At 47.0% G+C, this 23,552-nt stretch overlaps 1 protein-coding gene across 1 annotated transcript in view; it reads right to left on the minus strand.

Moving 5' to 3' along the window:
- The window catches only part of SUSD1 (sushi domain containing 1), a 128,221-nt gene extending 111,888 nt beyond the window's left edge, over nucleotides 1–16,333 (minus strand). The window contains exons 1-5 of the mRNA XM_088018819.1: nucleotides 16,318–16,333; nucleotides 15,228–15,427; nucleotides 14,946–15,025; nucleotides 14,602–14,891; nucleotides 2,293–2,400 (exon numbers count right to left, since the gene is read on the minus strand). Of these exons, the coding sequence (XP_087874945.1) occupies nucleotides 2,293–2,400; nucleotides 14,602–14,891; nucleotides 14,946–15,025; nucleotides 15,228–15,427; nucleotides 16,318–16,333 (694 nt within the window). The remainder of the gene's footprint in view (nucleotides 1–2,292; nucleotides 2,401–14,601; nucleotides 14,892–14,945; nucleotides 15,026–15,227; nucleotides 15,428–16,317) is intronic.
- Between the last annotated feature and the right edge of the window lie 7,219 nt (nucleotides 16,334–23,552).

Here is a 23,552-nt window from a genome sequence, read left to right on the forward strand (position 1 = left end):
CTCTTGCTTTTTTCATGAAAGGCAGACTAGGACGATTTTGCATCCAGTGATTAACCGGAAAATTTGTTACTTCTGAGTTACCAGGAAACACAATGGAATTAGTGCTTAAGCCTCATCCGGGAGCAGAGCTAATATTGTGGCAGGAACAGTTCCTGCTAATCGTCAATGACCCATGTGAATAATATTAGTCACCCAGTGAGAAGGAGCTGAAGTATATGATGCCTGATGAGTCTGCAGAAGCCTGACCTGACTATTTTTAATTCAGTCATTTGACATAGATGTCAAATGAAAGTAAATCTCCCTCCTGTCTCTGTCCTGTAGCTCAGGGCTTAGCAAACTTTTTCTGTGAAGGGCCAGTCATAGGTCTCCAGTGGTAAGTGTTCACCCATGCTTCTGGAGCACAAAGCAACCACAGACAGTAAGTAAACAAATGAGCAATATTGTCTTCTAATAAAACACTATTTACAAAAACAGGCAGTGGCCAAATTTGGCCCGCAGGCCTCTGCTGACTCTGCTCTGGCCTCGACCATCAGAAGAACTCCTGTGACCAATTTCTTATGCATTCTTTCAGAGCTGATCTCTCCTGCTGGTGGTTTTGTTTTGTTTTGTTTTGGGGGGTGGGATCACCAACTTATGAAATGGAGTTTTTCTGATTGTTATTTAGTGTTTTACTATAGCATTGGTTCGCCTCTCACAATTGCACTCAATTCCTGCCAACTCAAAAGTACCCTTCTCAAAATCTGGTGTTCCTCCCCGCCCCCATTTTCCTTACAGGTGTTACCTTTTTGGAAATGTAACTGAACATGGAACACACTTCACTGTTAACACTGTGGTGAGATCTGCCTGGGAGCTGAGAGAAACAGCCCTCAAGCCACAGCCTGGCCAAGTGTCCAGCCCAGCTTAGGAGCACTGCATGGGGCTTTCGGACACAAGTCCTTGGCTGTTATTTCTGAGACAGGGCCTCCCCTGCAGACTTCACCAGAAGGGACAGTGGGTTTGTAGAGAATTCTACATTTCTGAAGTCCCTTGATTGCAGACCACGTTATAGCACGTGGGGCACACAGGTAATGTCACCTGTGACCTGTGGTGTGGTCTCAGAAGGCCACGTACTGGCGTAGGCAGTGTCTAGTGTCCGAGAGCAAGCACCACATAAATCAATAAGCCCCTTCCTCCCATTAAGAGAAGTTCCTCTTCAGAAGTCAAAGAGCAATCAAGAGTGTGGTGAGCTTCCGCAGGAGGGGGACTGCCTTCGGGGAGGGAGCAGAAAAGGTTTGTCCGTGCTCAATTCCAACCTCACTTCCAAGCCCCTGCTAGCAAGCCGCGGGAGGAGAGGGGTTCAAGAGATGCCTCAGGAACCTAGACTGTAGGGTAACCACAATTCTCCTGGATAGAATCCCAAAGAGAGAGGGTCAGTGGTGGCACAAATCCAGCCCGCAGGAACAGGCGATGGTGTGTGCCTGTGAAAGCTTGTATCTGTGAAGTAGAATATGACTTTTGGAGCTGGGAATTTTTATTTTTCTTTGGGAAGAAAAAAAATCCAAAGATATCACAAGGTTGTATACACTGTCAGTGTATAACTGCAAGGCAAACTATCAATATTTGTACTGCACATAACAAGGTTGCCGGGAGGATGCTGTGATTCTCCTAACATTCACTATTATAAACGTGCCATGAGGTTTTCCCTCTCTCTGAATTGGGCTTGAACCTGGATACTGCCCAACTCTCACGGCACGGAGGAGACCATGAAGCCAAAAACTAATCTTAGATACCTCCTAAAGGTCTTTGTATTCCTTTAAGGCACCCAAGACCCCAAAGGGCTACAACTACAAAAAATTTTGAGAATGGATTCTGGTAGACCTAAGACTCAAAGCAGTACTACTTCACTAATTAGCCAAAAAGTCCAATAGGCAATTGTGTTTTGTTTTTCCTCAGGGTACTAATACAAATCATTTTCCATCAAAACAACCAAGAGAAATTAAGGAAGGCAATATTCACTCAAGTTGTTAAGTTAAACTCAAGACTTGAAACAGATTTCAAATTTGTGTTGGATCAGAGAATTTCCAGAGATTCAAGTTCAATGTCTCTCTAACACGAAAGATACTTCCTTGGAAACGCTACAGAAAGGCTATGTCCAAACACTAAAACAAAGGCGTATGATAACGGACAAAACCTCTTGTAATAAAAACATGTGAACAAAACAACGTTTTCCCCACAAGGACATTAGCTCTTTAACACTAGGGAATCTCGTTACCTGATTCAACTTTTCAACTTCACCGAGGATTCAGAACTTACCAATACAGTAAGTCCTCCCATTGCCCACAAATCCATATTTGCAAACACACATCTTCATCCCTTCTCTTTGCTGGCAGGTAGCGTGTTCATGGCAAGTGGCACAGACATCTAAACCAGAATCATAAATTGTAGATTAAAGAAAAGAAAAATTCAATCACCTCCTCTAGACAAGTCACATTTTGGGTAGTAGACGTTTACGATGGAGAACCAAAATTTGAATAGCAGAATTATAAAAGGCAGAGCTGATCCCAACCTTAAAAACCTGCAATGGCTACTCACTGCCCACAGAGTAAAGTACAAAAACCTCTACCAAGCAATCAAAGCTCTAAACAGTCCCAACTCTAAGCTAACCCCTCCAAGCCTCACTGTTCCCAAACCCAAACCACACACAATATTCTCTAGGGAGGAGGCTGACTACTCCTTCCCACGCATGCTGTCCCCTGTCCTACTTCACGCCACAGTCACAATGTGCCCTTCAAGTAGAATGCCTATCCCTCCTTCTCCGCCCAGCTAGCACCCATTTCTACTTTAAGACTTACCTTAAACATCACATTCTCCCTGGTATTGTCCCCATTCCTCCATTCTCATGAAAAATTAAATTCCTCTGTGCTCCACTAACACTTGCACATTCCCATGTCAGCCGTGTAAATTTGTCATTATATACTGTTCCAGCTCTGTCTTCCAAGCTGCAGATTGTGAATGAGCTTCTCCCCCCAGGACAGGGATTATGTCATTTGCCCATATATCATCATGGCACAGTATAAACATTCAAGATACTTTTACTGACCAACTGGATAAAGGAACTTGCAGTCCTACTTGCCACAACTCAAAAAGCAGTGGAAGGGAGAAGAGCTCATCTGTCTATTACCCCATCTGTGTTTCTTTTAGGGAAAAAGTGAATGTGTTTAAAATGTCAGCAAGATGAACAGCCAGGTCCCAGCAGATGACCAGATCCCAATTACTTCGACAGGCAGCAAAAATGTGTGAGGCCAACACAGACAAACCTACCAGAGGATGACTGATATGTGGCCCAAGGTCAACCAAGGACGTCCACCCGAGGCCACGTGGGCCGCCATGCTGTCCTCTCAGTGGAGGACTTTAGGAGCGGCCCTCATCAGGAGAGTCTTTCAGCGTGGAATTCCATCTTGTCTTGGCCCCATGACTACCCAGGGAATAAAGACTCAGCCCTCGGGTTGCTCTAGGCAACTGAGACAGGGAGATTTCCAAGTACAGGCAGCCCCTGATTTACAATGGTTCGACTTACAATCTTCCGACTTTACAATGGTGCAAAAGTGATACACATTCAGTAGAAAGCATACTTCAAATTTTGAATTTTTGATCTTTCCCCAGACTGGGGATATGCAGTGTGATCCTCCCTCATGAGGCTGGGCAGTGGCAGTGAGCTCCAGCCCCAGCCAGCCACGCGATCACAGGGGCAAACAACTGATAAACTCACAACCGTTCTGTATCCACATGACCATTCTGTTTATCACCTTCAGCAGAGTATTCAATACATCACATGACATAGTCCACACTTTATTATAAAACAGCTGATTTTGCCCAACTGTAGGTGAACATGTGTTTTGTGCACATTTACGGTAGGCTAGGCTAAGCTATAATGTCTCATAGGTTAGGAGTATTAAACGCATTTTCGATTTATGAGATTTCCAAGTTATGATGTAACCCAATTGTAAGTTCGGGAAGATCTGTACTGACTGTTAACCATGCCTGTGTTTTCTTTCTTTTTTTTCTTTTTTTTAAGATTTTTATTTATCTATTTGAGAGAGAGAGATAGTGAGAGAGAGTAAGAGCAAAGGCAGGGATCAGGGAGAGGGAGAAGCAGGCTTCCCGCTGAGCAGGGAGCCCGATGCGGGGCTCGATCCCAGGACGCTGGTACCATGACCTGAGCCGAAGGTAGACACCTAACTGACTGAGCCACCCAGGCGTCCCCCTGCTTTTTCTTTTAAACAAATATAACACAGAAATGAGACAAACCACTGCTTATCCCTAAGTAATACTAAATTAACTGTGAAATATTTACAAAATTTGTTATATTGCAGACCATTAAAAAATGCAAGAAAAGTGCAAAAAAAAGTAGAGACTATAGAAGTCGTACATGACTACCATGTAATAATGTAATAAGACTACAAAATAAAACATAAGACTAGCATTCCCAAAAGAAACCTACTTGGAAACTACAGAACACTCTCCTAAATAATTCTTGGGACAAAGAGGGTAGCAGAATTGAAATGTCTGGGGGCACCCAGTTGGCTCAGTCAGTAAAGCATGTGGCTCTTGATCTCGGGGTTGTGAGTTTGAGCCCCACGTTGGGTGTGGAAATTACTTAAATAATTTTTTTTTAAATTGAAATGTTTAATACTAGATCTAAAACTGTATCCACTCTAGAAAAAGTTTTTCATGTTTTTGTACTTTAAAAGAGAGAAAGAAAAGCAGGCAGCCGAGGGTGGGGGGAAGCCTTAGAATTTTAACACAAGAAATTTGGGAGGGAAAAATTCCTTAAAAACAGGCACCTGGGGGGCGCCTGGGTGGCTCAGTCGTTAAGCGGCTGCCTTGGGCTCAGGTCAGGATCCCAGGGTCCTGGGATCGAGCCCCGCATCAGACTCCTTGCTCAGCAGGGAGTCCACTTCTCCCTCTCCCTCTGCCCCTCCAGCCCCCCGCCCCCCTGCTCAAGTTCACGTGCTCTCTCTCTCTCAAATAGATAAAATCTTTAAAAAAAGAAAGAAAGAAGAAAGGAAGGAAGGGAAGAAAGAAAGAAAGAGAGAGAGAGAGAGAGAGAAAGAAAGAAAGAAAGAAAGAGAAAGAAAGAAAGAAAGAAAGAAAGAGAAAGAAAGAAAGAAAGAAAGAAAGAAAGAAAAAGAAAGAAAGAAAGAAAGAAAGAAAGAAAGAAAGAAAGAAAGAAAGAAAAAGAAAATAGAGGGTTTGGGGAGCTTGGGGGTCAAGAATTAGTAAAGAAACAAAGTATTAGAAATTACATCCAAATTCATTGAAAAAAAAAAAGCTTCCCCAAAGTCAGTGCATCGTAAAGACCAGTAGTCATGACTCAAGTGTACTGGTTAGAGGAACAAAGAACATATGCAAACACATAACATTAGGAATATGAAAGAGCTTGTAAGAAAAAAATACATAAAAGTTTTTTTATTACAGATGAAAGACTTGCAAATAAACATTGCAGATTTAGTACACTCTCAAAGCTCCACCTCCCCCAGTGACATCAAGGACCAGAAACGTATAAACTCTGGCAGACAAAGATGACAACAGATGAGGATGTCAACAGTATTTCAGAAGATGGAAGAGAATGGACATACGGGAATGGCTTGAGAGGAAGAACTAAAAGCTGGCCCCAAAGGCAGGAATTGGGGCCACTGAGTACTTCAGAAGGCAGGTGTCAGGGACAGGACTCAAAGTTCAAGGAACTAGGTACAAATATGGATAAGGGGTAGGTAGATACCCCATTCCCCTCGTTAAGCCTGGCATAAGATGGGAGTTTACAACCTGGAGGAAATGGACCAGTGAGGCCCCTGATTATAGGGGCAACAGGCAGAGCTGAAGTGAGAACGGGTCGCCGTACCTAAATGTCCATCAGTGTGGAGTAAATATATGTAACCATTTTAACATTTTAACACATAACATTTTTAAATGGTGCCATAGGACACGATCAATTCATAATCACACACAACCAAAATCCTGGAAATACCCTTTAAATAACGGATCCTGGGTCAAGTCCATAAATCCAGTGTGACCAACCATATAATGACGAACACTCTCCCCAGTGTGTACATATAGTGCAATAACAAAAAATAAATACCATATTTATGAAATCATCAACAAAATGGTAAAATGTTTGATTTTTTTCTAATATGGAATATCTGTCTTTATCAAGATGGCAGCATTTATGTACGTCCAGTTCCAGAAACTTACATCAGATGGAAAAAAAAAAAAAGGATTATTTCATTCAACTGTTGAGTGAATCTAATAAACACACACACAAAATTAAGAAATAAAGTAGTGCCACCCACTCAGATAAATTAACGGAAGTCCAGTCTGAATTAGTGAAGGACAGAATGTAAAGTTTTTTAAATAAATTGAATTAAGTTCAAGTTCATTCAATAAACAGAACCAAACAAAATAAGGCCTTGTAAGAAGGCATCGAGATACAGGGGGAAAGCAAGCACCGGAGCTGAGTGTCAGAACTAGATCCTAAATCTAGCCGAGTCTAATTCATTGTACGACCTTTAACAAATCACTGAACTTCTCTGGATCCCAATTTTTTCATCTGTAAAACAAGGGATTTGGGCTTCTCAAATTTTAAAGGGCATTCAAGGGCATCTGGGTGGCTCAGGTCATGATCTCAGGGTCATGAGATCTCAGAGTCCTGGGATTGAGCCCCTCATCAAGCCCCACACTCAGCAGAGTCCGCTTGTCTCCCTCTCTCTGCCCCCCCCAACAATCTCTAAGATAAATACGTAAATCTTAAAAAAAAAATTTAAAGGGCATTCAAATCACCAGGGGCCAGTACTAAACCCCAGGCTCTGATTCAGGGTGGGGCCCTGCATTTTGCATTTCTAACAAGCTCCCAGGGGAGCCACATTTTGAGCAGCAGGGGTTAAGGGGCCTCCAAATTGTCCCCTAATCCGGGGACACTTCATCTTTAGGGTACCTGTTTTAATGACCCACTAAGAATAATTCAGCAAGGTGTAACCCCAGAAGGACAGTATTTGGCATGTTCGGCTTAATAAATGTCTGTTCCCCATACTGGCAAAAAGACAACATGTATGCCAGGCTACCTAAGGCTTCTCACAGCACTTGCAGGAGGGAAAGCAGTTTCCAGAGGAAGAAGGGCCTCAACTAAAGCTTCTTACTCACCCATAATTAACCATCTGCAGGGCCTTATATGGCAGCTTCTGAGTTCTAACTGCTTGAGGGACTAAGTAGCCTCTTGTGGGAGCGTGGGGGGGGGGGGAGGTCCTGGGACAATGACACAACTTATCCTAAGGAAAGGGGCAGGAAGTACAATCCTAATCCAGGAAAAGACAGGGTGGGGAGGGTTGCCTCTAAACACACAACAGTCTCCACCGTTCACCAGCCCCTAGCTCAGTTAAGAATCACCTACAGATGGGGTGACTACTTTGTCCCAGTTTTAATACTACAAGTCCTGTGACCCAGAAAAGCCCTCATTTCGGTGCAAACCAAGACAGCTGGTCACCCTACCTGGAGAGCCTGTTTAAAACAGAATCCCCAGAGATTCTGATTCGGTAGGTGTGGGGTGAGACCTGAGAATCTGCATTTCTAAGAAGCTCCCAGGTGGACCACACCACAAGTCGCATTACAAGTCTAGTTCAACCTCAAGGTCTTGGGTCAGAATCCTGGGGAAAGAAAAGGCAACACTTAAGATGTTTTTCACCAGGCCTAGACTGATGCAGAGAATAGCCGGACCAAGGTGACAGAGATAATAACCCAAGGAATGGAAATTCTCCAGGCCAATAGAAAGATCACCGTGCCTTTGCCGTATAACCTGAGGGGAAGAGGGTGCGGGAGGGCATCTTCACATCCATATCAAGGAGGACTTAATTTTGTCATCAGCAGACTCTGCTCAGGACAGCAGAGAGGTGGCTGCCATGTAGTGACTGAGGGAACTACTGCAGAGGTGAGGAACCCCCACCCCCCTGGCCTAGGAATACCTAGAATTACTGGCAGAGAAACAGGACAGTGGGCATTCCAAAGGCTAGATGGACAAAAAAAAATACTAAATACTCTTTGTTACTATTATTGTACCCCCAGCAGGGACGACCTAGGCGTCCACTTCCCTTCAGCACTCTGTATCAACTAAGCCAGCTAAAACCACCACCAAGAGAGAGGGCAAGACAGGTTTTGGTACGTCCACCGAGGCTGGGAGACCTCTCTCTTGCTCCCTGGTTTGGTGATCTTAGGCAAGTTAACCCGCCCGTCCTCCAGTTTTAATCTGTGAGATGGAATCGTGTTGTGAGGAGTCAGTGAGAAATAGGAATGCTGTATGAGCTCAAAAGCACTAGACAAAGGGCTAATTTACATGAATATTTATGTCTCTCTCCACAGATACTGTTATTATGGCTAGAAACAGGTCACGCGAGCCGCAGGGCCTGCTACTTGGCCCAGCGGTTCCGAGCAGGGGTAAGTGAGACGAAGGGGGTACAACCGTAAGCTCCACTACTGGCTGGCTGTGTCGTCCCAGATGGGGCTCTGTGCTCCAGCCTCCAATAAATCTGAATATGAGGATAATAAAAATCCACCTCATATGGCTGTTGTGCGAAATTAGTTAATACACGTAAAGCAATTAGAATATGTTAGATGCTATTATAACCACCACTCGGCAACTCCGTTAATGAATAAATGAAGGTACGGACAGCTAGCCAACTCCCACGTATACTAACGAAGAGGGTGATGGAGAGCGGCATTAGGGCAAAAACCCGAAGCAGTATCTTTGTGTAGACAGATGCCTACCCTATTCGTGGGGCTGACATTCTAGGATCCATAATATCTTAATTTACATAATCACCCCCTGCCTTCTCCACGTCCTCCCAGCCTTCTGGTTAACACCTGACACAGACCTTGGAAGTTCAGCGTCCTCCCCCCTTCAGGCCTGTTCACCTTCCCCTCCTCCCCTCCACGCACCACGTAGGCCTATACCTCAGCCTGGACTGGGGGCTGGCAGCCCGGGCAGGCTACTCTCGCTTGGTATTTCAATATGCAAGGGACAATTTAAATGAAATAACAGCACACGGACTTCGATGATACAATGAAGAGGTCTGTCCGCTGTCTGGGGAAGAAGGTGGTTTAAAAGCACAAATGGGGGCGCCCGGGTGGCTCAGGTGTCCTGGGATGGAGCCCTGCATCGGGCTCCCTGCTAGGTGGGAGGCCTGCTTCTCCCTCTCCCACTCCCCCCGCTTGTGTTCCCTCTCTCGCTGTGTCTCTGTCAAATAAATAAATAAAATCTTTAAATAAATAAATAAAAGCACAAATGGAGTGCTTGCATTTAAATTGTAATCTAATCCCCAGCTATTCAGTCAGACCAGACAAAGGCACTGCGCTTCCTTCATGAGACCCTGTCTCTCCGGATAACCTTGTGGAGATGTGTGGAAACGGAGCAGATGACCTGAGGAAATGGGCAAAGGGGGCCTAAAACTCAGGAAGAGAATGCATTCCCCAGTCTTCCACATTATGTAAAATTGCATTGTTCTTAAGGGACTGCATCAAATTCCAGAAATGGAAGTAACCTGAGAAACCTTGAATTCTCTCCTCTCCCCATGCCTGACAAACAAAACAAAACAAAACAAAACCATAGCCTCTGCTTTAAAATTCCCCAAGACAGAGAGTACTCTACTCTCTCAAGCAAGATGATCCTTGCAGGGCAATGGGAACCACTACAGATTTCTCTTCCCTGCCCTAATCCAGGACTGACATTCCCCGTCAAGAACCTGCGACCTTGGGGTGCCTGGGTGGCTCAGTCGGTTAAGCGTCTGCCTTCGGCTCAGGTCATGATCCCAGGGTCCTGGGATCGAGCCCCGCATCGGGGCTCCCTGCTCAGCGGGAAGCCTGCTTCTCCCTCTCCCACTCCCCCTGCTTGTGTTCCCTCTCTCGCTATCTCTCTGTCAAATAAATAAATAACATCTTAAAAAAAAAAAGACCTGCAACCTTGACTTGTGTAAGATGGTTAGGTGGAGCCCTCAGCTTCCTTTTGCCTTCTCACGTCCACTTTCCTGCTTGACCAAGACCAACTTCCAGCGGGGCCCCCCCACACGTGGCCTCCAGACCAGGAACCAAGCCTCAGTGCCCCAATTTGAAAGCTTTTGCGTTTTGACACCCTCGGTTCATGTCCAGCATGTCACCCACTAACGCGTTCTCTCCCACCTGACGCACACTCTCAAGCCGGCGGAAAACGTTTTTTTTAATCCATGCAATTAACTTCCCCTGTCTCCTCTGCAGAGCGAAGGCCAAGAGGCCCACTTGGTACCTGGGGCTGCAAAGACAGAGGAACCCATTCTAGGATTGGACCAGACAGCTGAGGACATGCCCGCGGCCAAGACCCCAGCAGCGGCGGCAGACAGACCCCAGGGAGGATCTTCTCCATCAGCTTGAATCCTGCTCCCTTACTTGGAGCAACTGCAAGTCACTCCAAAACAACTCACTCCCCCCCACGTCTCCTCTTTCCCACCTTGAGCAGTGACTGAGGATGACAGAGTGAGGAGCAGGCCTCTGAAACGCAGGACTGGTGAGGTCACGTGCACGTTCTACAGCAAGAACGTCCACGCCTCTCCATCATCACTCCCTCCCCCAAGATTCTCAAGGCCTCTGCCTGTCCTTCTGGCCTTCCCAACCCAGCCCATCTGGAGCCAACAAGTCCCCAGCTGCTCCTGACTCAGGCCCTGCCGGACAAGGTTAAGAAACAGGACTGACTGGTTCTACGGGTCCTCGCCCTTTCCCAACCTTCCATTCCCCTGGGCGTGGCACCCCACCCACCCCCAACACCCTCCTGCTCTACCTACTATGTGTCTCACACTTCCCTCACACCCAGGCCATCTGACTGCACCAACTCCACTCTCTCCTCCCTGAAACATCTTCGGTAACGATTCAGTGTAATTCAGCACACGTTACCAGTGAGACACTGAATATACACACAGACAATGGCCAGGCCACAGATAAAAATAGAACTCGGACCCACACGGAGGCATGAGGCAGCCATCGCCAGTCCAGGAAGTCAAACCCCAACCGCTGTAGCAGCAAGACCCAAATGGTCAGGATTCACTCGCTCACAGCTGGCTTCCCTAATTGTTGCCCCCCCTTCGCACGTAGGACCAATCAGAGAGAGCCAGGTACACTCCCCCAGCCAATCACGTAGCATGTGGGCTGATGGGAGGCCACCTCCCGCTTCTCCAGCTTCTCCAGGCCAACAGCCTCCAGCCTCGCGCCGGGGGGCACACCGGAAGCCTTTCCCCTTTGATCCGCTATCAGGCTCTCCGAGTGATGCTGACTGACTCGCCTGCGACAGCAAACTCTATAAACCCTTGCCTGTTCCCATTTGGGTGCTCTTCCTTTCCTTTCATACCAAATTCCTAATCCAAGCCACAGCCCCCGACTCACATGAAGCTCTTAGTCTAGTAAACAACGACACTATGCAATATGTGTAATATGCAATCTGGCAGAAGCGTGCCGAGTAAGGGTCCCATATAAACACGTAGGCGTGCTAGTGTATGCTAGTACGCATATAAATGCGTGCGCATCCTACCAATCCGGTGCAGAAGCACGGGCGCCGAATCGCTGGTGCTGCAGGGAACTCGACAACTTCCCAGGAGGGAGGCCAACTGGGCTGGTTTTGAAATACGAAGGGCCCTCCCTAAGTAGACAGCTGTGGAGAAAGGGAGGAGCAGTTCTTCTCCATTTTTCTTCCCTCCCCTCGCAGAGACTAAGCTTTCCCCCTTGTAGACCAATTTCGCTTTTGGACATGCTCCATTAAGTACCGCATTTATTTCTGCATTTTTAATGTCCCCGTCTCTACTGAATAATGCCCTTCACACTGCAGTGTGCTTGTGCTACTTTACCAAAACCTCCATCCCACAAAAAGAAAAAAAAAAATTCTTGCCCAGACCTGGCCAGCCCAGCTGAATGCGATCTTCCCTTTGCTTCTAACTTCTTTCAAGAGTATCTTTAAGAGCCAACCAACATTTCTACACTCACCAGAGCCCTCTGCATCTGGCTCTCACCCTCAGGGCTGCGCAAGCCCTGGCCCACGCTGAGCAGAGCCACCAAATCCAAAGTTTTTTTTCTCAGTCTCCACTCCCACAGCTCCCCTTCCTCTGGCTTCCTTGGACACTCGACTGGCCTAGTCGTCCTCCGCCCGTGTGGTCACTCTCTTTCTCCTGCAGGTGCACCTACCATAGAAAATGGGTCTTCCCCCAAAACCTGCCCTGGGTCTCCTTCCTCTTACCAACTTCAAGTTTTCAAGTGACCATCAAGTCTCCATCACTGGCACGCACCTCTTGTCCACAGTCTTAACTCCCTGGTGAGTTCACCTCTCCAGAAGCCCTAACATCACCTCAAATTCAGGATATCCAAAATGACTTCTCTTTCTTCCCAAATCTTTTTTTTTAAGATTTTATTTATTTATCTGAGAGAGAGAGAATGAGATAGAAAGCACGAGAGGGAAGAGGGTAGAGGGAGAAGCATACTCCCCGCTGAGCTGGGAGCCCGATGCAGGACGCGATCCTGGGACTCTGGGATCATGACCTGAGCCGAAGGCAGTCGCCTAACCAACTGAGCCACCCAGGCGCCCCTCTTTCTTCCCAAATCTTTTTCCTCCTCCTACACAACCATATATCCAACTCACCCAGGCCCCAAACCTTCATGTCCCCTTTCTCTTCTGTTCACTGGCACCTTAATGTCCGTTGTTAAGTCCTTCGGTTCCATTTCCTCATTATCTGCGTTCAATCCCCTTCTCCTGCTGCTATCTTTATGGTGGGCCCAGTCCTCAGAACTTGCAGGCCAGCTATTACAACTTCCTCAATGGTTCTAAGCCTCCACGCATTCCCCACATTGTCCACTGGAAGGAAACCTGCCCTTAATAAAACCAGATTCTTCAAGGTTGTAAATGAAGAAAGAATGCCTATATAGGGAGAGGAGACTCTACTGGGCACCCCTGACTTCCATTTACCAAAATTCACCCAATAGCCTTTAGGTAGTTACTCTCTTCCACCATCTTAACCTGGTACTTCAATGGGACCGTATGGGACCGTTGCCTAGGCTAGAGAGCTTTAACACAGATTCTGAAATAGGTCCCAAGCATCTACAGGTTTCTTTGCACACTGCCGTGGGAGACCAAGTCAGGGAAGGAAGTTAGAAAGCCTACCAGAATATCTGATGTACAAAAATGGCCACCCCAGAAGGTTGAGCCAGCAAGAGAAACACCTACCAGTGGTGGTAAAAATCCAAAGATGAAAAGAATTTGAGGGAACAGGAGTCTGAGCCACAAAATCCACTCCCCCATCTCCCTACATGGAGGTTCCCTTCTACTTCAGGATGAATGATTTTACTAAGAAAGCTGGAGGGTTTCCTTACACCCACTTTTTATATCACTCCCTGTACAAAAAGCCTGCAATGACTTCCAATGGCTTCCCACCACCCAGGAACAGCTAAGTCTAAATACCTTCTTCCTCTGCCAAGCAAGGCATTCTGCCTTCTGGTTAATCCAATCTGCTTTTCCACTTCCATTTCCCACCCATCTCCTACATACCATAGGCCCCATGCTTTTACACCTCCATGTGCTTCCTCACACTGTCCCTTCTATGTGGAATCCATTCATTCTGCATATATTTATGGAGAGCTCACTGTCCCCTCTGCTATGAGCTGGGATGCCTTTTCCTCATCTTCCCATACCCAAATATTACCAAACCTGTTGGCCCAGTTCAAGAGTCATCTCATCCCTAATGCCTCCAGATTCACCAAGCTAGAATGAATCTTGCCCTCCTCGGACCACCTACACCTTCTCAGAGCACTTAGGGCATTCTGCCTTCTATTATGGTTACTTGGGTAAGTGGGTAAATGCCACCTCCCCTACATGTTTGAATCGTCTGTGTAACTCCCACCACCTGTGACATTGCCTAGAAATGGATGATTTGCTTGTCTGTCGCCTCCAGAACAGGAGCTCAGTGAGGGCCAGCGCGGCGACCTCGCATCCTGCACAGGAATTCAAGGACCATCTGTTGACTTGAATGACTTGATTAAGGAATGCTTTATACCTGTAATCTTCCTTGCACTTCGTTCTCACCCCGTTAGCATCTGGTTCTTCATTTAGGAGAAAAGAATTAAAAGGTAGAAAGAAAATTGCTTCGGGTCAAGAATTTGTCGTGCAAAAGCCACAGCAGAGCCGGAAGCGTGACAGTGCAGCCGGAACGCCCTTCCGCGCCCTTCCGCGCCCTTCCACGCCCTTCCACGTGGGGCGCGGCTCTCCCCCGGGGCTCCGGCTCGCGCCCACCCCCCGCCTCGCCCCAGGTCCCGGGCGCCGAGGGCGAGGCCGCCTGCGACAGGTTTCCCCCACCCACCCAGCCCCAGCGGCCCGGGGCGGGGGCGGGGAGCCCCTCCTGCCTCCGTGCGCCCCGCCTTCCCGAGCCCCAACTGCCCGAGCGGGCCCCACCTGCGCTCCACGCCCGGGCTCCGCGCCGGCCCTGCCCGGGGGCGGGGAAGCGTCCCTGGCGCGCCCGGCGTCGTCGAGGGTCCAGCCGGGGCACCCAGCCGGCGCCCCCGCTCCCCGCCCGCACTCACCGTCGGCGCCCGGCGCTCGGCTCCCGCCGCTGGCCAGACCAAGCAGCAGCAGGAGCGGCAGCAGGCGGCGAGGCTGGTGGCCTGCGCCCCGGAGCCCCCGGCTCATGCCGCCGCCGCGTCCCTCCCGGCGCGCCCGCGACTCCTCCCGCGGCCCCGAGGCGCCGAGATAAGACGGCGGGCGCCGCTGGGAGGGGGCCGGCCCGGCTGCTTCCGGCGCCGCGCTGGGGAGCGGAGGGCGCCGCGGGGTCCCGGGGAGGTGGCGGGGCGCGGGCCCTTCCTCCCCGCGTGTCCTGCGCTGCCCGCAAGACGCTCATTCGGTACGCGCCCCTCCCTCGCTCGTGCACCTGCTGCGCGCCGGGCACGCGGTGGCCCGGGGGACACGGCGGGCGGAGCGACAGGGTCCGGCATACTCGGCGCGGACGTTCTGCAAATAGGGACAGACATCCAGCACATAATGACATAGCTGACCCTAGAGTCCCGGACCGTGCCAGGACGAAACGTCCACCGTGCTGCAAGCATAAGAAACGATTGGGTGATCCGAGCCTCCCTGGGGCTCAGGGGGGCACCCCGGGTGGCAGAGGAAGAGAGGTGAGGGGCAGAGGAGCAGGAATCTGAGGAAAGAGTACTGGGGGTGAAGTGGCTGGTGCTCCAAGCTCAAGGTGAGAGGGCAAGAAGCCAACGGTCCAGTCCACCCAAGGGCGACAGACGACCAGGTGACCGGAATGCAGGGGGCGACGGAACTGTGGTGGGGGAGGAGCTGACAGGAGTTCTGCAGCACCGAGGACATTCAGCTTGGGGCTTCGGGAAGGCTCCTGGAGGAAGTAAGCTAAGACCCAGAGGATGCAAAAGGCGTGGGAGGAGAATCTAAGCGGTGAGAAGGGCTTATACAGAGAGACAGGACCCCGAGAGCGCAGTCTAGAAATGAGGAGGATCTCCTTAGAGTGGGAACAGATGGTTGGAGCGAGGCATTAAGCTGCAGAGATAAGGACGACCTCACAAACCAAGGAAAGGAGGTTGCCCAGAGGCTGTAACAGGGTTTACAGAGTGACCTCATCAGGAAAGACTCCCGTGTCTGCTCTGTGGGATTGGGACTGGGGCTAGGGAGGCGGGAAGACCAGCCTGTGGCTGCTGCAGGAATCCAGGCGAGAGAGGACACGTCCAGGAGCAGGGCATTGGCAATGAGAAGTGGCAAATGAGAGCGGTATTGGGTGGAATCCACTGGGTTTTATGACCAGTAGAATGTGCTCGAGAAAGAAAGAGAAATTAGATGTCACCTAAATTTCTGGTTTGGGCAGCTCGGTGGATGATGGTGGTGGAAGTCACTGAGATAGAGATCCAAAGGGACTATTTGCAAGTTGGGGTGTGGGGGGTAAGTTCCAGTTTTGAAGGCTTTGAGCTTGGCATGTGTGTCCAAGAGCAGGGCCCCCCTACTACTTCACCCATAGCCTCACTTGCTTTCTCTTTCCACCATGAGCCTGCCCTAAATCTAACCACCCGTGAACACACCCATATAAGGGCCAAACTTGTTGTGCAGCCTTAAAAAGAAGTTAAAAATAAACTGCCTCGGCTCCTTTGCAGCAGGCTTTCTTGCTAATTATTTTTTCTTCAGCAAAGATAAGAGCCTGCTTTGGGGAGTAGCAGATGGGCAGTGGGGTTACAGGGGTCTGTCCTCTATAATTTGGACAAAGCTTTTGTTAAGCTCAATTCTTCACGCACTTTGAAACCATGTCATTGTTTCAACAAAAATACATTCGTTTAGGACATTGTTAAGCCAGCCTATACTTCTCTGCCGTGTCCCCTGCAGAGTAAAGCAGTAAGTTTAAATATATGTGTGTGTATACACATATTTTTTTAATTGGTGATATTGGGGGGAAATAGTCCAAAACTTGGAAATGGGCAAGCTTACTGGGTCTTTCCAGTGGGGTGCTGGGTGTTATAACCCTTCTGGGGGTTGTCTAATTCTATAGGATTGTGCACATTTGATGGACTTTTTATTAACGAAGCTATTTTACAGCTCTGTGGGTAGGGATAGAAGATCACTTGCAGAAAATTGAGAGTGCAAAAGATTCTTGTCCATGGCAATGCAAATTAATTTTTCCTGTAGAGATAGAAATGATTCCTCCCACGTGAAAATAAGATAAAACTAATACTAAGATTTTGTCTTATATGATGTCAGCCAGTTTCACATTTAGCAAATTGATCTTATCTCACCTAACAGATAAATGTATGTGTATGTATAGTATATTCTTCAAATTTTCCTTGGAACTTGATATCTTACTAGTACTCCTTTGAAGTCAACAGCTTGCTGGTCCCTCATGAATTAATTAGTTGAATAAAATCTTAGGTTTTCTTTTCATATTTGCATGAATCACATTTTTAATATTTTGAAAATTTTTCTATTAGCGTAATCCATGTGACTCATATTCTACATTAGATTGTGTGACTCTCGTCATTTCTTTATACTGGCTCATTTTGTTGCTTTCAATTTTTTTTTTTTTTTTGTAAAAAGAATTCCTTCTTACCCAACGATGAGTTCATGAAATCAAAGAATTAAAAATTATCTCCTGGTTGGTATGTGTCACTAGAATTAAAACAGAATATTAAACCAGTGTTAAATTTGCAGCAGTGAAGTTATTGCTGAGAAAATCTTAAGCTTAAGAAAAATGTTCTTCTTGGGCGCCTGGGTGGCTCAGTTGGTTGGGCGACTGCCTTCGGCTCAGGTCATAGTCCTGGAGTCCCAGGATCGAGTCCCGCATCGGGCTCCCTCCTCAGCAGTGAGTCTGCTTCTCCCTCGGACCCTCCCCCCTCTCATGCTCTATCTCATTCTGTGTCTCTCAAATAAATAAATAAAATCTTTAAAAAAAAAAAGAAAGAAAAGAAAAATGTTCTTTTAAGAGAGCATGGCCAATACACCAACATCTTCTTTTTTTTTTTAAGATTTTATTTATTTATTTGACAGAGAGAGACACAGCGAGAGAGGGAACACAAGCAGGGGGAGTGGGAGAGGGAGAAGCAGGCTTCCCGAGGAGCAGGGAGCCCAATGTGGGGCTCGATCCCAGGACCCTGGGATCATGACCTGAGCCGAAGGCAGACGCCCAACGACTGAGCCACCCAGGTGCCCCGTACACCAACATCTTCTTAAAGAGAATTTAGAGGGGCACCTGGGTGGCTCAGGTCATGATCTCAGGGTCCTGAGATCAAGCCCCACATCAAGCACCCTGCTCCGCGGGAAGCCTGCTTCTCCCTCTCCCACTGCCCCTGCTTGTGTTCCTGCTCTCGCTATCTCTCTCTCTGTCAAATAAATAAATAAAATCTTAAAAAAAAAAAAGAATTTAGAGAGCTCTTTTTGTCCATATCTAGATTTCAGTGACTTCATCAAAAACTTTTGACTTTTAGTTTCAAGATGGCATTGTAACCCCTGAAAGTTCTCTCTTTCAGTAAAGTGGCCAAAGATACACACACACACACACACACACACACACACACACACACAATTAAATATGCAACAGTGCTTTCAAACAAGAAAGGATGACATCAGTGAACCAGATAGCTTTGAGGACTGTATTAGGTTACATTTGCCACATGTCCTCCACAAAAACATCCACCAAAAGAGACAGGAAGTAGAGCGAAGAAAAAAAAAACAACATGCAATTTAAATTTTTTTAAAATTATATGTACACTTCAAATTCTTATTTGTACATATTAACATAATGTGCAGATTTTATAATGTTTTAAAATTTAATTCAGAACCACTATGTAAGAATTGTTGAAAAAATGCAAAATACACTTCTTACCAATTCAAAGCATTTTATTTTGCTCATCTGTGTACATCTTATTCATTACCATCAGCTCCTTCTTCAGGCTTCAGGATATCCAAATACCAGTTTCCTGGCTCTCCAAAAAAACCCTGTAAATTTCCACACTTAAAAAAAAAATCATTTTAGGGGGCACCTTGGTGGCTCAGTCGGTTAAGCATCCAACTCTTGATTTTGGCTCAGGTCATAATCACAGGGTCATGAGACTGAGCCCCATGTGGGACTCCTTGCTGGGCATGGAACTTGCTTAAGATTCTCTCTCTCTCTCTCCCCTACCCCCACCCTGCTTATGCTCTCTCTCTCTAAAAAATAAATAAATAAATAAATAATAAAAATTTTAAAAATAAAAATTAAAGCTTTTAAATCATTTTATTTTTTATTTTCTAAAAATTTTATTTTTAATCTCTATACCCAATGTGGGGCTCGAACTAACAACCCCGAAATCAAAAGTCACATGCTCTACTGACTGAGCCAGCCAGGTGCCCCTAAAGAAATCATTTTAAACTTCATTTTTCTAAAAATTTTTTAGAAGGACGCCTGGGTGGCTTAGTCAGCTGAGCATCTGGCTCTTTATTTCAGCTCAGGTCATGATCTCAGGGTCCTGAGATAGAAAGCCCCAAGTTGGGCTCCACACTGGGCGTGGAGTCGGCTTGAGATTCTCTCTCTCCCTCTGCCCCTCTCCACCACTTACTTGTGAGTACGTGCATGTGCTCTCTCTCTATAAATAAACAAATAAAATTTTTATAAGTTTTTTTATAGTAATTTACTCATCAGAGGGCCTTCATATAGTTAAACAAAATGTTTAAATCACAACTAAAATATTGAGATTACTGACCAATATCAGAAGTGTTCTTAAGGGACCTCAAACCAGTACACAAGATGAAGGGAGTTTCTGAAAGAGACTCCTTCCACAACAAAATTATTCTACCCTTTGGAAGCACAGGAAAGAAGTTTCTGTGCGTTCTCAGACTGCTGATTTGTTCCTGGCTCCTTCATCAAAATTAAGAAATATTGAAGTCTATTTTAATGTGTCTTGCTGCCCAATTGAAACATTCAAGGAAAACTTGTATGCTTGACAACTTGTATATTCCTAGCATCATTGTTCACAAACGCCAAAGGTTTGAAACAACCCAAATATCCATTGACTGCACAAATGGAGAAACAAAATGTGGTATAGCCGTTCAATGGAATATTGTTCGGCCTTAAAAAGGAAGAAAATTCTGACTTATGCCTCAGTGTGGAAGAACCTTGATGGCATTGCACCAAGTGAAATAAGCCAGTTTTTTTTTTTTAATTTACTTGTTTGAGAGAGAGAGAGCACACGCGAGAACACAAGGAGGGTGAGCGGCAGGCAGAAGGAGAGGGAGAAGCAGGCTCCCCGCTGAGCAAGGAGCCTGATGCGGGACTTGATCCCAGGACCCTAGGATCATGACCTGAGCCAAAGGCAGACGCTTAACCAACTGAGCCACCCCGGCATCCCAATAGGCCAGTTTTAAAAGGATAAATATTGTATGATTTCATTCATATGAGGTACTTAGAGTAGTCAAATTCATAGAGGCCGCAAAAAGAGGCCGCATGGGGGTAGAGGGGAAGGGGGAGTTAGTGTTTCAGGGGTAGAGCGTTTCGGCTTTATAAGATGAAAAAAGTTCTGTGGACGGATGGTGGTGATGGTTGCACAACCACGTGAATGTACTTAACGCCACTGAACGCTACACTACATTTAAAAAGGGTTAAAATCTTTTTTTTAAAAAAAGTCAATGACAAAAAAATTTGAGGTGCCAATTTTTATTTTTATTTTACCAGACAAGCATTAACGTGTAGGACTTTCCATATCATTTTTGGATCCTGGTGACTCTATCTGGGATTAGAATTGTAGGAAAGGTCCCTTGGAAAGCCCCATCCCCCAGTCCCTGAGAAGGGAGAGGATGGGATCCCAAGAGAGCCCCGAGTGGGCTCTGGGGCAGCCAGGGGTGTGGGAAGGAGGAAGACACAAGGGAGTAGAAGGTGAATACCGGTCCACTCTCTCTAGGGTTTTTCCTCAGGCTGCCCTTTGCTATGTCTGCTTCTAATGTCAAGTTTGGAGTTTGCCCAGTGGGTGCCCATCTGGGTACTAGCCCAGAAGGAGAAGGGGACAAGGAGGCTGGGTACCAAATACTCTGGAACTCTTCTGAAAAAAAAAAAAAAAAATCCCTTGCTTGATCATGACGCTACTGAGCAGAAATGATGTACTGCTTTTCCCAGAGTCTGGCTTGGGAATACCACTAGCACATTTGCAAATGTTAATTGCTTATATGTGGTATTTCAGGAATGGTTTGAATATCGCATTGTAATGAGTTTGATATACTCTGGTGTTAAACTTATTGCTTGAAGTTTGCATGAACAGGAATGATTTTAACGTTTGAAGACTTTGTTAAAAACAAAACCACACAGGGCGCCTGGGTGGCTCAGTTGGTTAATCGACTGCCTTCTGCTCAGGTCATGATCCTGGAGTCCCGGGATCGAGTCCCACATTGGGCTCCCTGCTCGGCGGGGAGTCTGCTTCTCCCTCTGACCCTCTTCCCTCTTGTGCTCTCTCTCATTCTCTCTAATAAATAAATAAAATCTTTAAAAAAAAAAAAGAAAACCACACAGACTTCAGAACTCTCTTCCAACATGGCCCAAGACAACTCTCCAAACAAGACCATAACAATGAAACAGAGACGCAGCCGTACCAAATTCACAGAAGATCAATTGAAAATCCTCATCAAGGCATTTGACCAAAATCCTTACCCAGGTTATGCTACCAAACAAAGACTTGCTTTAGAAATCAACACTGATGAGTCCAGAATGCAGATTTGGTTTCAGAATCGAAGAGCTAGGCACCAGTGCCAGAAAAAATCAGAACCCGATGAGGACTTAGAATCAAGTCAAGACCAAGATCACTCTGAAGAGGAGATTCAAAGTAGAGAAGACAGACGGTGTCGTACCAGCTATACTTCTTCACAATTACACACCCTCATCGGGGCATTTATGAACAACCCTTATCCTGGCATTGATACCAGAGAGCAACTTGCTAAAGAAATTGGCATTCCAGAGTCAAGAGTCCAAAAAGCAACCAATGAAGATGCAAGGGATGCAGCAGAAGGTTGGAAGAAGGCAACAGTATTATCCAGGTTCCACCCAAAGATTTGGTTTCAAAATCGGAGATCCAGATTCCATGTCCAGAGAAAAAGAGAACCTGATGATCAAGACTCAGCACAGAGACAAGACCAGGAACAGGATCTCTGGGATGAGAGAGTTCAAGACAACTGTTTTCCCAATAAACTATTGGGCCTTTTCAGACCCAACAAACCCACTAGCTGTCTCTGTGGAAGCCTGGACTCAAGGTCAACTGATACAGTCCCAGCCCATGAACAAGGAAGGCCCTGCATTTCTTAATCAAGAAAATGAGCCCAAGACCCCATCCAGCTTATACCAGCTGCCCTAAATTGCTTCCCCTTGTCCTGACATCAGGGGCTGGGTTTTGCTTTGTTCTGGTGTTGTCTTTACCCCCAAATGAATATGGGATGTATGTTACATATAGGTTTGCTCATTATGCACACTCCGTCTTTACTCATGAAAAGTCATGCTCCCCCACTCTCTTCATCAATATGCATGTAGCCTCAACTCCTTTGATTATAAAAAACTTGTTCTCTCCCCCTTCCGGAAGGCGGGTTTGAAGCTCCCTCCCACCTCCTTGTCTCCTCATCTGGCTGCCTCTTGAATAACCCCTTTCCTTGCTGCAAAAAAAAAAAAAAACAAAAAAAAACACATGCCCAAAATGGTGTCGCTTAGGCCAAATTCCCAAATGGGGGCTCAATACCTAATCTAATTGCAGTTTCAACCTCCCCAGAAATGTAGTTTTAACCAGTCCGTCAGGAATTTTCCCAGGAGAGCCAAAGAGTCTATCACCTGAGCCCTCTATCTCCAAAGGAAGAGGAGATAATCTGCATGATAAGACCCCTTGTTCTTCCCCCTAAGGGAAAGCGACCTTGCCGGGAACAATCCTGTTCTGCTACTAATAACTTTCTTGCCCCATCTTCCTTCCCATAAAATCCTTCCCTTTTGTGCAACTCTTCAGAGTTCTTCTCAGCTTGCTAGATGGGATGCTGCCCAATTCATGACTCGCTTAATAAAGCCAATTAAATCTTCAAATTTACTTGGGTGAATTTTGTTTCACACTTCCAAGTATGCTGATTGAAAAACTGTTTGAAACAGATGAAAGTGAGTCCCTTTAAAACACCCCACTGCACGTTCACACACAGCCACCCCTCCCCAGCTGACATCACATCTGAGAACACCATAAGCCACCTGAAAGGAGCCACACTGACCCTCCCAGAACAGAGGTGTCCTCTCAAGCACATTTGTCAAGACTGGTAACAGGGACCTGGCTCTGTGGAGAAATGCCTTGCCGATGACTGTCTCTACCCAAGCAGAGCTAGATGGACTTCTCATTCTTGGAGGCTCAGTGGCGCTCAGGCCCGTGTGAGAAACAATAGGATTATTCTGCCTTCTGTAACCCGTCTCTGCCTCCCCCCAAACACACACACAAACCACACACCCGGCCTGAAGTTAGTCTGGGGAACGAACGTGGGTAGCAAATATGCTGCACATGGCCGGCGCTCGAACCCGTTGTTCTCAGACCAGCAAAACGAACGGGGGTGGGAAGGGTGGCTCAGTACAGCAGGGAGGGACCCCCGCACAGCAGTGCCCTTTCTCCCCATCTCCCCCCCACCCCCCGGCACGTGCTCTCCGATGGGACTCAGACACCCGGTGATCGCACCAGCAGACGCTGAAGGAGCAGGTGTGCATTCGGGAACAAACTCCGGACACCTGACAGACCGACGTTCAGGTTCCAGCGGGCACGGTATTCGCCCGTCTGTCCCCTGACCTCAAGAGGTGGGGCAGCACCAAGGGAGACTGGGTGTCTGTCCACACACACACACACACACACACACACACACACACACGCACGCACGCACCCAGTCACCTGCCCCACTTGAGGAATTTTCAGCTGTGGGCCTGTTTGTTCCACAAACCCTGAAAGGAAGCCTGCTGACGGCCCATTTCCGGACCCAGGATCAGCCCAGGACCCCAGGCAGCCACCCACAGCCCTAA

This window comes from Eumetopias jubatus, unplaced genomic scaffold (assembly GCF_037043125.1).
Source record: "Eumetopias jubatus isolate StellerSeaLion01/CBP00866 unplaced genomic scaffold, mEumJub1_p1.0 scaffold_15, whole genome shotgun sequence".
NCBI classification, from domain to species: domain Eukaryota; kingdom Metazoa; phylum Chordata; class Mammalia; order Carnivora; family Otariidae; genus Eumetopias; species Eumetopias jubatus.